The sequence below is a fragment of the Ananas comosus genome, linkage group 9 (genome assembly GCF_001540865.1).
Source record: "Ananas comosus cultivar F153 linkage group 9, ASM154086v1, whole genome shotgun sequence".
NCBI classification, from domain to species: domain Eukaryota; kingdom Viridiplantae; phylum Streptophyta; class Magnoliopsida; order Poales; family Bromeliaceae; genus Ananas; species Ananas comosus.
Window position 1 is genome coordinate 2,186,636 of NC_033629.1, and position 16,439 is coordinate 2,203,074.

Below are 16,439 nucleotides of genomic sequence, written 5' to 3' on the forward strand. Positions count from 1 at the left end.
GCCTCGTAATAAGATATGATCAGACCACCCCCATTATCACATAATATGAGGCAGACAAGTCTCGCGAAGCCAATATATCAAGACAGGTGCACTTTTGTTTCTTTTACAAACCTCAAGAAAGAGTCGGAAATCCAGTGAAAAGAGAACCAACCATTTTATACAGCAACTCTCTCGCTATCAAAAATATAGGGAAAAAGAGGACTAGCAAGATCGGAATAAACATAGAGAGAAAGGCCCCACCAAAAAAGGGGAAAAAAAAGCATCAGCTATACCCACTATAAATCACCCTAACTGGAAAACTCTTCTTATGTACTGAAATACAGCGGCACTCTTCTGAACAGCAGTGCCGTTGATCAGATAAAACACATAAATAGAGAACAAAAAAAAAGAAAGAAAAAAAAAAACTTAAGCCGGTACATATGGTGTCGATTGTTGAATCGCCAAATCACCTCGTAGCTGCTATTTGTTACATATCTGATGTTTCGTACCTCATTTTCCCTTCGTATGAGGTGATGACAACATCAGCTTGCCGATGTTATTCTCTAGTTGTATATTTTCACAGGCTTCTCAAGTGTATGGCGGTTCTGCGGGCAAAGAAAGCACTTAAAAACTAATGGGATAAAATACGCAACCTATAAGGAAGCTATGATTTCAAGAGGAGGATAAAAAAAAAGAAAAAAAAGAAAAAGAAAAAAAAAAGCTTCAAACCATCCACATGCAAATTAATCCCAGGCCAGCAACCAAGCAATTAAACTCTAAATAGATATGGCAACTACCAGGCAGAAATTTACTTTTAAGTACCTGATTAGCAGTGTAAGCCCTTTTTGGAGTGGTGTCTGCATGCTCCATTCCGAGATACTGTTCCCACGCTCCATAAATACTCCTCTAATAAAATCCAACAGAGAAGAATAAGTAACACGGAATTTGATTCTAGAGATAAACTTTAAAGATTACTTCCACACCTGAAATCGAGCTGACACAACGTCTGAATCTTGAAGGTAGTCAGGGCGACCAAGTGAAACATACGCAAATTTCCACTGTCCAGAGAAAAAACAACATTGTTAGATCTTGTAGTACACTGAAGTATGATTTGATTCAAATTCAGCGTGAGTTCCTCTGCAAAAATTTCCTTCTTACTCGGCTAAAATCAAGCAAACTTCACATTTCTCCTCTTATTTCCAATTATTAATATGCATAGTAATTCAACAAAACATTGATCGCAGTTTTGATACGGGTCCCCAGTCTGGCCTCATTAATTTCGGAACAAGTAGAACTTACAAGAACCATAGTTGAGAGATCGATTAAAGCAGAGAAACTCCTGCGTTTAAATGAAACACAATGTAGGGTACTTTTCACAACAACAATTAGGGCATTCATTTGATGCAGGACTGTACAGAGTTCCCTGCCTGATGCTTCACCACTCTCAATCTCATGACACCTGTTGGATGTGCAGCCTTGAAATTCATCCTACTTAATTTTTCTTTGTAAACCAACAAACCTGACCAGGGTTGCATTTAGCTCAAATTTGATCAGTCCGTGATTGATTATAACACCAGCACTCAATCTGAGGTCAGACATAATATGAATTGTCCGAGAAGCAAGTTGCTCAAAGAAATGCAGTGTGATAATATTTCACGTGAAAAATCAAAACCAATCATCCCTTAGATCAAGCTCATGTACTGGTCAAAAATCAGTAAACTTTCATCCTATAATGCCTATTTGCACCTAATCAAGGGAAAAACAGATCAAGATCAAAATTGAACTCGGCTCTGACTTGATTGGGGAAGGATAAAGACCTGATGACTGAGTGGTTTTGAACTACTTGGATCTGCCTCATAACAGACTTGTAGGCTCATATACAATTCAGAACAAAGAGTTGATCTCGTGCATATCTCATGCATATTCCCAAATGGCAAACATAGATGCCTTCAAACAATTTTCGCTCAATCAGTTTGAGTGGGTTATTGGCATTTTAATTGGACCGTCCTAATAACCTACGAATAAATTAATCTATATGTATTTCTTACTCGCCATCTCACAAAGTGTAGCGAACTACTAAAAGATCACAGATGATAATGGTGAGGTTATGTAAGAGCGATTAGACAAGCAAGAACAGAGTAGAATAAAATTCAATGTTATGTTAATTATCCTTGAGTAGAAGAAAATATGCATTGCCTTGTATCATGACAACAACTACAACGGAATAACTAAGTTACCAACAGCTAAAAGTACCTTGGAGAACTCCTCATCTGGAATCTGCAGTTTCTTCTGGATGCGTACTTTGACCTCAGACAAGGTTTCACTTTCATGAATAACTAAGAAGAAAGGATCCCCAAAGTTTTGAACCTGCTGTACAAAATGCGAGTTATATATTTAAACTAGTGTGATAGGGTTCACTGGTAGAATTATATGTCTAGACAACAAGCCACTAAGATATACAACTTGTGAAAAGAAAATAACAAAAAAAAAATACAGCAAAGATATTTGTAACAAAACAAAGGCGAAGTCAAATCATTCATTCATTACAAAGAATAAACATCTCACAGTGCTAGAAAACACTCAAATAGTTATTAATATTGCTGACACAATCTCTTCACAAGCAATTTGAGTAAAACACATTATTTTTAAGACTTTAGAATGATGGGTCAGGAAACTATACAGGCTGCTGTTCCACGTGATTTTTGGTAGCATTTCAGCATCCAGCAAATTGATTTTCTCAGTTCTGTATAAAATGCAACTCTCATTCAAATGACAAAGTGATCCAGTAAAAAGAGTTTAGAAAGGAATTCCAAGTTTCTTTCTGAAATGTGAAATAAAGGTATGTTTTCCGCTTCGACCGATGGTACTGATATTACTGGAACAATACATGCTCCATTGTGTTGACAAAGGTGGCATAGAAATTATTTAAATTCAAATATGAATATTTTTTCCATCACAAAGTGAAAATAGCCAGAAACATTTAATAGTCTCCCATTACTATTACCATCTGGTTCTGCGGGTCTTTTATGAAATGATACACATGAATCAAGCGATCATGTTGACCGATATTTTTCTCTTCTTCTGGAATCTGAAAAGGAAAATGATCAAAAGGCCATTAGAAACAGGCTAACTTAATCCATAGCAAATTGCAACATAAGTTTGGTTGGGGATGAATAAACCTTATTTACTGCCAGATAATTCTCAGAATTACTGAGGCAAAACAAAATTCTCAAAAAAGGGGGGGAAAAAAGGTCTTTTATGATGTTGTGCTAAGAATGACATACCTCCTCCACACGCAACGTCCAGTAGTGATCATTAATAGTTTCTATCTTTTCATTAGGTGGAAAGACCTGCAATATTCATATATCAAAGGAACATTCAAGCTACTGATTTATTAGTGTTGATATAAAAGCCTAAAAACAACCGGTTATATCACTTCATGGGGAGCTTCAACCAGGGCAAAAAAACAAAGAATAATAAGATTTCAAAGAGAGAATATTTTTTCTAGATCAGCTAAATAACCAATACTTAGGTGAATGAACTAGCTGACAATATGCATTTAGTTTCTTCAACATTAACTCGGTGCGCATGTTTGTTCCAACAGAAGATTCAAAAGGAAATACTTTTTATTTTATGAGCTTAAAAAACAAGAAGTACCTTATAGATCTTGTGATTGAAGACCTCGAGTAATCGTAGCTCAGCAGTTGGATGAGACAACTCAACCTGCTGAATAACATGGGCATACAAGAGATAATCATCAGATCCAATGATGGTGGTTCAATGCCAATCAGCATGACTATTAGGACTAAAGATAGAACATATAAAGGAACCTTCATTGATTAAGGGAAAAAGGATTTGTCGTGTAAAAGTAATTCACCTTTGTTTTCAGGTCATTGAGCACATCGCCAACAGTGCTATTTTTTGGCAGTCTCATGGAATGAATGGACACCTGAAACATATAAATTATATTAATCCAGTAAGTTGTAACAAACTTAGTAAAACGACAACAGTCGATCGTACACAAACCTCATCCTTTGTAGCATGATGAAATGCAACTTTCAATGTTTTTAAGCCTTGCAACTCCGGCAGTGGAATATCCAGTACTTCATAGTACAATATATCAGAAGTCTGATCCACGTGAAATCATTATTTTGTTAAACTGTATCAGTGTTCAAATGAAATGCCCAAACAAATCTACTTAAAAACGAGGGGACGCCTAGATATATACTCCTGCAAAACTACCTTTTTACAGGTATGTCCCTGTAAAATTTGAATTTTCATATAAACCTTTTAGAAAACTAATTTCTTTACTAATATACACTTGTATTTACAATAAAAATCACCTTTAAGAAACATTCTCTAAGAGACAACTAAATTTTGCCCAGAAAATTGGATGTCTCCCCAATTATACGTTATTTTGGAAGAAACTGCACTTTTGCGGGTAAATGTGAAAATTCAGATTTTGTGGGTGCATACCGAATGTGCAGGGTATATATTGCTTTGATATATGGAAGAAAAAGCCCGAGAGATAATTGACCTGGTTGTAATAAAGCAGCATGTCTGAAAGATGATCTACACCTCTGTACTTGATGGGTTGAGGTTTAGGCTGCTGAGAATAGCAGTTGTGAGGTGTTAGCCGAATTTTTGATGGGTCGTCAACGCCAAGGTGATGAGCAACTTTGTCAACAACATCATCATAGGTGGAAAGCTTTGACCTTTAGTGTGGAAAGGAGAAATAATTAGAATAATTTTAAATGGCAAAAGAAAGCATATATAATGAACAAACATTCCTAAATCGTTATAACACTAACAGCTCTAAACAAAAAGCATCCTCCTTAGGCTTCTCCAGTGATCGGAAGCGGACAACCTATAATCACCACAGAAAAAATTGAGTTAAAGCAGCTTATTCGTACTGGAGAACTGTAAAAAGGTATAGAAGAATATCCAGTATGAAACCCAAAGATCGTATATGTGGCAGATATATAGTAGAGTAGACTTGTAATATTGTTCGAATAGGGTCTCTCAGTTATTTAAAATATACAAATGACTACTAAATAAAGTAATTGATAAAAATACAATTTGAATACTCACTTACAGAACATACATCTCCTAATAAACCATTAACAAGATTAGGATTAGGAGAAAAAAAAAAGAGGTAAAAAATGCACTTCTATTGCATCATTAGATATATAGAAAAATGGGCAAAGATAGAAACATGACAATGATATTTCAGCAAATCAAACATTGGTCATCTGATTTTAAGCTAAACAAGCAACAATTAGTTTTTGACCAAATTGCAGGGATTAGTTTTTCACAATGTTTACAAAACACAAGAGGTGATAAAGAAGCAATGTCGACATGATCACTTGTGTTTAATCCAACATTTTCCAAAAATGTTTACTTTGTAGTATTTTGAAAATTTGTCCTCTTGCTACTTAACAACTTACAATTAACAACTTCAAAGCAAACTATTCCTACAACAAGCACCAAAAATGTTGGATCAACTATACAACATGCATCGCATAGGTTGTATTGAAAATACAATTTATCCCCAAAAAGCTCTTTCGATTCTTTTCTTATAAAATTACTGATATTTTTTGACAAAACAACTTTAAAACTGGGTTAAGTCGTTGGCAATTAAAACATGACAACCCATCCAGAAAAGTGAAAACAGCAACCCTGGGGTGAATGAGCTATAGTATAAAGTAGGAAAATAAGCACCTGCCGATTCCGCACATACTGCAAAAAGGATGGAACACTAGGATATTGATATTGATCTTCATTTTCAGGTCTTGGAGATTTTTGAAAGCAAATAATGTCCCCATCTTCAAGCTGCAAGTAGAAGCCGGATAACCCAAGGGTAAACAAATCACAACAGCAGAAATACTGATAAATATTAATTTTATTTAACAGAAGAACATACCTGACTAGCTCGAAAGTTCTGCCTCTTGTCAATGTGTTCACACATCACATGTGGTTCAAACTTAATTTCCTATACATATCAAAGAAGAAAGAGCTTCAAAAACCTATATAAAATACAGTCAGCAACCACATTAATTCAAGCAAGTAGTTTGCACAATCTGAGAGCTAACCTCAAAGAGTTCAATATCATCCTCTAAAGGAAAACCAGCCATTTCATTTAGTTTTGATGTAATTTCAAACGGTTTCCCTGAAGCCTTCACAAAAAGCCTTCCCACATATCTACTCAAATAAAGATCCAAAAGTTTAGGACAGTGAAAGACTACCAAAAAGCAAGCGAACAAAAATAAGTTGGCAATACAAGAAAACAACAAGTACCTCAGCTCTGCTTTTTCAGGATCATAAAGCTTGAAAAAAAGCAATATATCATCCTTCGACTTTTCCGGTAAAGGAAGAGGACGAAATTCCTATATTTCACATGGAGCACAACAGCAATGATACACGTGAGGCATATGAAGAAGTGTTCAGTAAAGATAGAAAACAAAAACAAGTATAAAGAAGAACTAATACCGGTCCAAGCTCGACCTCTAGGAACAGCTTCAGTTCGGAATTAAATGCTCTGTTTGTTACGTCCCTTAGCTGTCCAACCTACAAAACCTTGCCTACTTAGTATCTAAGCAGGAAAACAATTTAAAACTTACAAAAAGAACACACTGACAGAACTGAAGATAGAACAGAAGTGACATTGAATGTGCTATCCCAGGAAAGAAACAGGAATAGTCAAGAAGAATACACATCAGGAAACTACGCCATAAGTTGCAACTCTATAGAGATTCATCAATGCCCAAACAAAATGAGAGACAGAATCAACTAACACCCTGGCCACATCACATAATCATATAAACTGAAGACGGTTAGGTTAAGAAATTTAAGCTGACATCTGAAAATCCTCATAGAACAACTTCATTTCACTACAAAATGCCTATAATAAGAAAATGAGGAAAAGAGAAGTGACTCATAAACGTATCACAGAATCATCATTTATTTGACATTACATACAAACACATATCTTAAGCAACTGAAATAGTGAAATGTCAGCCGACACATCAACACAGAAAAATTTGCAAAACAATAACTATGACCAGTACATGATCATGTATCTACACCTAAACATTCTGAAACTAGTAAAATCTACACTCTGAATCAATAAACAAAAGAGTTGTGCTAAAACTATAACTGCAACTTTTAGGCAAATCCAAATCAGCTAAATTGCTTTAGAAATTAAGTAATTCTACAATGATTGATGTATATGTGCAGGAATATGATAATGATGATGATACATCCAAAAACCCTTTTGACCATTAAACAATATTAAAATATGAAGATGACCAATAATATGCTCAGATGATCTCGGTGTGTACACATCTTGTTGACCATGCTGCATGGGGATACATGAATGAAAAGAGTTACGTACAATTGGCCACCCCGACCACAACAAACATCCACAAATGTATTGAAAAAAAGGAAGAGCAGGATTCAATCCTATGCTGAAGGGCTTATTCCAGTTCTCAAATATGGAACAATGTACATCGGGCTTCGAGGAATATTTACTTACAGATTGTGCTTCCTCCTGAGGTGTCAATGGCCGATTGGGACGGTATGTATGATTTTGCCGCTTGGCCCAGAGCCAATAGCGTTGAAACTGCACAGGGACACCAATCTCTTTTGCGACCTCCTCCTGTGAATAACTTCATTAAAAAGACTACTACAAGGTGAATAAGTTGGATATTGATATTATAACTTGTGATGTTATGATTGAAAACTGACAAGATACTATATCAACCACTTTGTGATTGGTAAAGGCACCAAAATCTGGTATGTTAGAGGCTAGAGAATAAAGTTATGTACACCAAAAAGAGTCAAGAGATCCTTAGTGTAAGGACTACAGTCTACAGAGAGGCAGAAGACTTCTTTCCCACAAGCCTAATAGTCATTATAAAAGAACTAACATAACAGTTACCAGTTCAAACTGTTTCTATGGCAACAATGTTTATCTATCGAAGAATTTAGAAAGGATTTGTAGTAAAATCCATTGCAAGTTCATAAGAAAGATGAGATCAACAAATTCTAACATTTTATTCCACTTAAATTTCTAGCGTTATGCACCTTTGATGTTGCCGCTCTAGTTTTCAGCACATGTGAGAGTGATGCATCTTAAAATTTTGTTCCCTGGCAAAAACTGAAATTCTGAAATTTCTGCTTTCTTATTCTTAATGAATCAAATATGTATCAAGACACATTTAGCATTGCTGTTGGGGCTACCGAGCAGCCCGTCACTGTAACAAGTCCTTTTATAACTATTGTCCACGCCGCAAACATACAAAAACTATGCTCACTGCAACACTAGGCTCAGTGCTTTTACCCATTGCTGCGCAGCATGTTCCACTATAGGACAAACGGGCACTTACTCTCAAAACAACGCAGAGAGAGCTGAAGAAAAATGTAAAGTTTTATTAAACTGCTCCAGGAACCAAAAGAAACCAACCTTTAAATCCAAGTAATCATGACCTTCAATCTGAAGCCTTACAATTGTTACTATGTTACTTGGTGTCACCACAAAAGCAGGTTGTTAATCAACATATGTTGCAATCACAATAGCTTCAACTAAGAGGAAGAGGGGAAATACAAGAAGGGAAAGAAGATAACTATAAAAGAAATCTGCAGTCTACCCATTATTTCTTAATCGAGTGAATCTAGTGCTCTTCAAACTACTACTAGCGATCAACCCATGTGATGCAGCAGGAATGTGTGATGCTACCAGGACTTGCATAAAAGTATAACATAAGAGTTGATCGACTTAATAATTATAATATTTTGATAAGTGTTATTATTTTTGCATATGATAACTATTTTAAAATCAATTTTAAACAACTATTTTAAACAAACTTAAATATGAAAATGATATGTAATCGTTGTTAGGGAGTTTCTGCTCTATCTAAGTTCACATTGCTCAAGAATCTGACAGCCTTTAAAATATATTCGACCTATTAGCTTAAGCATGTAAATTTGATTGAGTTCTAAATATCAATTGTTAACTATACAAGAAGAAATCAATTTGAAACTGAATACTGGAGAATTTACTAAGAATAAGATGGAAGTATAACACTTCACTGAATATAATGCATAATAAACTGCAGTCTATGTTGATGAATTTTACCTTGAAATGGCTAAAAGGCAACTGTTTCTGGACACGGAAGCTCCGAACTTTATCATAGTCCACAAGATCAAAAAAAATCTCTCTTCCAATCTGTGCTGTCAAATCCTCATCACGGGCTACCTGAATGAATCAGAATCTTGTTCAAGTAATGTACAAAAGAGGGAAAATTAGAAGCCAAAAATAACCGCCACAAAGTGATTATGAAGAAATCACATGGAACACCTTTATGATGGTGTAGAGGTGTGCCTCAGCTTTCTCTTTTTTTTTCTGTTCCTTCTCTTCTTGTTCTTTCTTGAATCTTATCTGGAAAACAGAATGGAGAAATCACTTCTATGTGACTACAGAACCACCTAATCAGCAGAAATTTAGTGGATATCTTACTAGTATATGTTCGGCTATATCTTTCTCATCCACGTTGCATATTATTTTCTCCTTGTCACTCTCACGAATATAAACGAGCATATATGCATTTGAATACTTTGTAAACTTGAATGGAGTATTATTAAAGCCAGGATTATTCGGAGATAACTGTCACAAACAAGTAGAGTAGTCAAAATATATAAGGTAAACATGAGCAAAAAGGGCCAATATTATAAATTTATACTCCAAAAGGCTATGTATAGACCTCCTCTTCGCCACCATACTGTTCCTCCAATGCGGTTTTCATACTTTCTTTTGTTACATGCTCATCGTCAAACTTGAACCTGACAAGTAGACAATATTTTACAACAATCATGTAGAAAGTAGTTGACACAATAACTGACTGCTGACCATTTACAGCATAGGACAAGATAGCCACTTTTAATCAAACTGACGACTGATGATGAAGTCCACATTGGAATCAAAGGAAAAAATCTTGACAAGATTGTAAGAGCTGAAGTCAGGAATGTGTAATGTGTATTTGGAAAGAACCAACTTAATTCAATGCAGGATGAATTTCAGAATCAGAAAAAGTCAAAATCACAGAAAGTACACTTGAACTCACTTTGTTCATGCTGCACAAATTTTAAAATCAGCAGGATGAGTTTTCACAATAGATACATGCAAGCTACTTACCACTGATCAGAAAGAGTAGGTCGAATAAAAGCATAATAATGTCCACCGTGCACTCCACCACTATGTACAAGAACACTGCATAAAATGATAATATAAGAGAGGTCACAATAACGTATAATACAACATTAACTTAAGAGGATCAATGAGCATCACTAAACAGTTCATTGCACAATATAATATAATTTACATCAGAATCTACAGTAGATAAAAGATCAGACTATATTTGCTTTAAAACAACTTTTTCGTGTGTCAATCTGATACCATATATTTCAGTTCCTTTCGTGTATCAATCTGATATCATATATTTCCATTCAAATCTTATCCAAGTAATTCTGCTTTGGAAGAATAAGGTTTCTCTTGCATTGAACTTGTTCATAAAACGTCAATAAAATTCACTTGCATGACACAAATGCAACAAACAAACAAATACAAGGTAGAGTTTAATAACATTTTCAACCGTTCATGACATATTTAATACAAAATTAACCATGAAAAGCCAGTTTGGTTTATACGTATTGCACTCATTATGTTCAGAAAAGTAACAATAGTAGTCCTTTCACTTCTTGATAAAACATATCATCAATGTACGGAATTTGTCTTTCATGTCAATTATATACATATTGTACCACTTGATCATAATGCTAACTATATCTTATCAACGATTGCAGAAATGCTGTTTACCTCTAAACGTATAAAGAGCCCATTATCTGAACTGCCTAGGTGATTTTAGAACAATGAACAATCTAAAACGAAATAATTAGATTTCTCTTGTATATAAAGAAAAAAAAATCCTTGAATCTGATTTACAAGTAATAGATTCAATAATAAGGTACATTTAAACGGGGATTTTAGTAATCTAGTCTCCTTCAAAAATTTTATTTTAAAATTAGATCTGTTAAAATTTTATTTGTAAATATAGTCTCCGTTAGATTTGTAAGTGGTAAAAGCGGTGAGTGATTCACCGCATTCGTCAAATTTTTTATGGAGAGAGAAAGCGGTGAATGATTCACCGCTTTTAAAAAGAATATACAAAAAAAGAATGAGACAGAATGAAAGGAAAAAATAATAAAAGCGGTAAATGATTCACCGCATTTAAAATAACTTTTAGTTTTAAGTAGAGTTATGAAAGCGGTGAATGATTCACCGCATTTATAAATCTATTTTTATAATTATTTTTTTGAGAAGATTATTTTTATAATTATAAATATTGATAGGATTATATATAAAAAAAATTCCATTTAAACAGCAAGACATGAAACTTGATGGAGACGGATATTATCATTAACAATATGCTTGCCAGCAAAAAAAACAGATTGACATTTCAGTTAAAATCAACTTGTTGTTCGTAAGAGCTAGCAACCATGTAGTCTGGCAAAGAAAATGTTTAGTAATAAATGGACAACTCCAATAATCACGTCAAACAAATTATATGAATGGCACAGTACTACCTATGAAGAGTATAAACATTGCGAACTCTCCTGTCTGCTTCTGGAGAAAGGTACTTTCCATTGTCTCTGTCAAGGTCTAACTGAAGTGGGAACTCATATCGATCATTTATCTACAGTTAGCAAAAGTAAGATTATATAAATTAAAAGAGAAGTACTCAATCAAGAAAGCAGAAAACCATAAAGACAATGTATATGCAGGGGAAAAAAAAAAGTTGTTGACACCTCAGACACATGAGTCCCAAAGAAATCTGTCAGTTTATTTACGATATCTAGCATATCCGGCGATCAGAAAGCCCTTGTCCGACAGACCTAATAGTCACCAAACAAAATCTACAATTGATAGGCCAATAGAAGTAAACAGTCAATTCTCAAAGAACACAATGCAAATGCATGTCCTGTGGACTATGGCTGCATTTGGGTGGGGGTGGGGTTCAAGGGGTAAAACCCATAAATGTTACTAAAGAATATGGCAAGGTAAAATCTGTGATGATAAAAAGTAACACAATAGAAGCAACAGGAAGCTAAGATCATGAGTTGCATCTATTCCTCTTCTAGTTCAGCAACTACTCTTCAGCAATTGGTAATTGAAGCAAAATAGAGAAAACCCTAACCCTAAGTAAATATGTGCTCCAAACAGACACAAAATGGAATAACCACACAAAAAAGAAAAAAAGTGGAGCACTGTAGAAACACAAACCTTCACCATCATATCCCGCAGGAAATCATACTCGAAGCGTTTTAGCTGAAGTTGCAAAACAGGGGGGAAATCAAGAAAAAGAACACCTTTCTTAGCATCCTGAAATATCAAAATTACACATTAAAATAATCACCTTTGTACAAATAATTACAAAGAAAAGAAGTTAACTTTCTTTTGAAAGCAAGGTAGAAGTAAACCAATTTCTCTGTATCCTGGTAGATGTACTGCATCAAAACCATTCATTATGTTATTCTTATTAACTGAAATTATTCATAATACTAGTTCATACTTCCAGTTCTCTGAGGCATAATTTCAAACTTATATTCCTTCATATACCCTAAGATTGTGTGATATGGGTGATAATACAGTTACTAGATCTTCAAGCAATGATTTCCATGAGAGCTGTCAAAAAAAATTTCGACAACAAAACATATGCAGCCATGCATGAACCTACAAACCAAGATACGGACATATAGGAAGGTTTAAGTAGAAAGAAATAAGAGACTCAATATCATGTCTTTATAAATAGATACATGGGCAACCAGGGTTTGATGAAACCCAGGCCCATAGGAAATTAGAGTAAAAAAAAAGGCCTGTCAGTAATCATATCTGCTTAAGGTATATTGCCATGTTACACCAAGTAGTCGCCGGGAACACTTGATGGGATAAGTATGATGTAAGCATGTTGACCAATTAAGAATTCATTATTCACAGTACAAACGTAGGCATCCGAAGTATGGACAGAGTTCAAGAAAAGCATATGTCAAATTTAAAGTTGACCAGCTTTACACCGGAAGTAACAAGCTCAAAAGGAATGTGGGCACATTTTTCATTCGCAAATTCAGCAAGCAACAGAGTCTAAAAGTATGAACAAAGAGACCAAAAAGCTGGACCCACCTTTTAATTGTGAAAAGAACAAAAGAGCTTAAAACAAATAAAGATCATTATACAGTAATGACGTATTAGCAGCCAAATACTGCATTAAAGATGTCACATATTATCTCTGCTAGCTAGAATGATAAAGCTGCAGAAGGAAAATGCCAACATAAATCTAAAAACAAAAAATAATTACTAAAAGAACAACATTAGCCCAAGAAGGAACTAACCTGCAAACCATGCTGTTCTGCATGATACTTGTTATCACCTTCTAGCTTCTCCTCTTCAACGTACTTATCAAATGATGCATAAATATCCCGACAGCCTTTAACATCCAGCTGAAGGTCTGCACAAAACTCAATCAAGATAAAGTTAAGCTGGGATACGAGAGCAGTGCATTGGAAGTTTTGTATTGTCATCCCTTATCACTTACCATAGAAGGATTCCTTCCTGGTAGATTTAAAATCTACATTTAAGCACTCAATATAACTAATCTGATGCCCTTCAAATAAATGTTGTATCGTGCCTTCCACAACAGTTCCCTGAGTCAATGTTAGACAGTGTGATTCAACGAGGCCAGGCGAACATCATAAAGTGAGGTAAATACCTAACAAATACCAAACCTTCATCTTGTCTTCCAATTTCTCACACAGAACTCTATTTAATTCTTGCACATCATGCTGCATAAAAGAGTCGTACGTATCCCATCCGAAAGATTTAGTGAGCTCCTTTGTAGCTACACTACTCTCACTATACTGAAGCTTATAAAACAGACTCTGTAGAGCCAAAGGAATGCTCGCAGAAGGCATATCATTTTCTGTTGTGGGCATATGATAAACTGCCTGGAATATGAAATATTCCCAATTAGCACTATCTCCACATCTTGCAAAGAAACAGAAATAAAGGAGAGATTTGGAATAATACCTTTCTGAAATACGGAATATGGTACAAAGTCTGAAGAAGAGAGTTCATGTAGCAGGTGGCTCCTTGATTCTTCAGACCAACATAGCCTGTCTCTTTTTTTGAGTCATAATTTGTATAATCAATAATCCTACGTACGGCAACCTCAGCTTCCACGATACATGTATCATTCATGAGATATCCTCTGTTTGGGTTATAGAGTTCACACAAAGGCATAAACGAGGTGAAACCCCAATCACTCTCTCGTGCATTAAATAGATGTTGTGCTTCTGCAGAGGACAAGATCCAGGTTAAGCATGCCAGAGAAATAAAAGGATCACGAAGTCTAGTGATTTGTGCCGCCAAATGTTTTGTGCAAAAAGACCTCTATACATGTTAACATAACATCTTACAAAACTACAAGCATTGCAACAAGCAGAAGATCGTTCAAGAATAGATGACAACTCGGCCATTAAATTTCATGCAAAGACCTTTGCCTACAACAGAATAGTGAGTGCGGAAGGTACAGTCAAGGCAATCAACTTGAATAGACGTGCAAAATATCATGGTGCTTGAGAGAACTGGAAAACGATTCCTTCGATTAATATAGATATCGAACTCAATATCTGTGCTCATTATTCTTAGCATATTGGAAGAATGCCAGAAGAAGAACTAAAGCGACCAGACCATTTAAACAAGACATAATGTACTATTGTCTTAATTATAGCACTTTCCTTCTCACATGCCATCAGAAAGAAGGTCATGGGAAGGCATTTAGTTATCTACTTAATCAAGCAGTGAACTTGAAGCATAAATAAGATCTTTTTTTTTTTTGGCCTAAGAAAAACATAGAGAGCACGTGTGAAAAACCTACAATTACCCATTTAGGCAGCAAAAAGTATCATACCTTTTCTTACTGTATGCTTGTTGTTGATTTGATTAATTACAGAAAGGCTAAATTGTGCGTATCTACTCCATCCATAGGGCAAGAGAGCTGAATCAGCGACATCCAAGTACAAGGAAAGATTGTCTACATTATTTCCTTTCGGAAAGACCAAAATTCGCCTACAAAAACAAACGGAAGGCACGGATCATTTATTAGCATTAATGCCCTAACTAGGCATCCTAACTCTTGTGCTGAAAAAGCCTGTAGAAAATGGAGTGGAGATCTACTCACCACTTATAGCCCCCGACAATAAAGACCTCAGAATAGTGCTTTCTAATGCCCAACCTGGAAAAATTCTCGACTGTCCATGAAAACCTGTAGGTTGAAGGCTCATCTGTTTGCTGATTTTCTGCTGTAATAGCTGTCTCCGTCGGTGCAACTGGCATAACAACACAATAAACTATAAGAAATCCACAAAACTCAAGAACTATAAAAACAGAAAAATCTTAATCGCCTGCATCATAACTCCTATAAAGCTACAAACATAGCGACGAAAACCTCTGTTCTACTATAATTTACAATACAATATGCATCCCTAGATTCATCGAGACTTCCAGTAAACAGCTGAGAATAAGAAGCAAGAAGCATCATTCACAATTCATGGAAAAAAAAATCCCCACCTTCCATTGGCTCGGTTCCTTCGGTGATATCCGGATGCGGGACTAACATCTCCTCATCCTCCTGCTGCAAAATCCAAGGCACAAATCACATAATCAGATCAAGAAACCCCAAACCTTGGTGATCGGAACCAAAACCCTAGAAAACCCCGACATCTCATCCAACGCAGCAACTAGGGCCTAGAGCATACGCACGCCTACAGAAACTAACACGAATCGCGAGGAACCAAGAGGATCATCGAATGGGGGGTTTACGGATTGGTTCCGCGAGCGAAGTGAGAAGAATCGGGGATCGGGAAGCGGAGACAGTAATGGCGAGCGGGGAGGAGCGCGCTTACTTCGAGGGCGGGGGGGGTCATCATAGTCATGGAGGAGGGGCGGCGGCGGCGGCGGCGGTGGAGGGGGCGACGGAGGCGATGGCGGAGGAGGCGATCCGCGGCGGAGGATCGCCGGAGACGGAGCGGGGAGAGGAGAATTAGGGTGGCGGAGAAGGGAAAGGAGAAGAAGAGGGAGAGGGAGACGAGAAGAGAGAGAGAGAGAGAGAGGAGCGAGAGAGCTCGTGGAAAGGTCTCGGGGGTTTTAGTTTACTAACGTGCGGGGGCATTCCGGGAATTCCGAAAAATAGCCCTCCGTAGAGAATGTGGCGAACCGTGCGATGACTGGTTTGGACACGTGGCTCTCATCTGTAGCGTAGAATTTTTTTCCCCTTGAGAATATATCCTAACTGTTTAAAAAAAATAAATACTGCCCTAATCATAGCATATTTATTAGGATTTTTTTACAA

At 36.1% G+C, this 16,439-nt stretch overlaps 1 protein-coding gene across 5 annotated transcripts; it reads right to left on the reverse strand.

Moving 5' to 3' along the window:
- On the reverse strand, positions 62-16,200 carry LOC109715183 (ubiquitin carboxyl-terminal hydrolase 12-like). Of its 5 annotated transcripts, none has more exons than XM_020240072.1 (32): positions 15,994-16,200; positions 15,659-15,722; positions 15,270-15,417; positions 15,000-15,157; positions 14,117-14,382; positions 13,816-14,034; positions 13,626-13,734; positions 13,423-13,538; positions 12,317-12,415; positions 11,620-11,729; positions 10,172-10,246; positions 9,741-9,819; positions 9,497-9,643; positions 9,338-9,418; positions 9,116-9,235; positions 7,514-7,636; positions 6,469-6,546; positions 6,277-6,365; positions 6,072-6,180; positions 5,903-5,971; positions 5,701-5,811; positions 4,791-4,846; positions 4,517-4,694; positions 4,006-4,107; positions 3,857-3,928; positions 3,637-3,702; positions 3,264-3,329; positions 2,984-3,067; positions 2,233-2,349; positions 963-1,037; positions 802-885; positions 62-584 (listed from the first exon to the last, which is right to left on the reverse strand). In XM_020240072.1, the coding sequence occupies exons 1-32, from the start codon at positions 16,021-16,023 to the stop codon at positions 543-545; spliced, it is 3,342 nt and encodes a 1,113-aa protein (XP_020095661.1). In that variant the 5' UTR covers positions 16,024-16,200; the 3' UTR covers positions 62-542. The 5 variants fall into 5 exon arrangements, with proteins under 5 accessions (XP_020095661.1, XP_020095659.1, XP_020095662.1 ...); XM_020240070.1 differs by having other exon boundaries at positions 3,637-3,705; XM_020240073.1 differs by having other exon boundaries at positions 2,233-2,346; positions 15,994-16,199.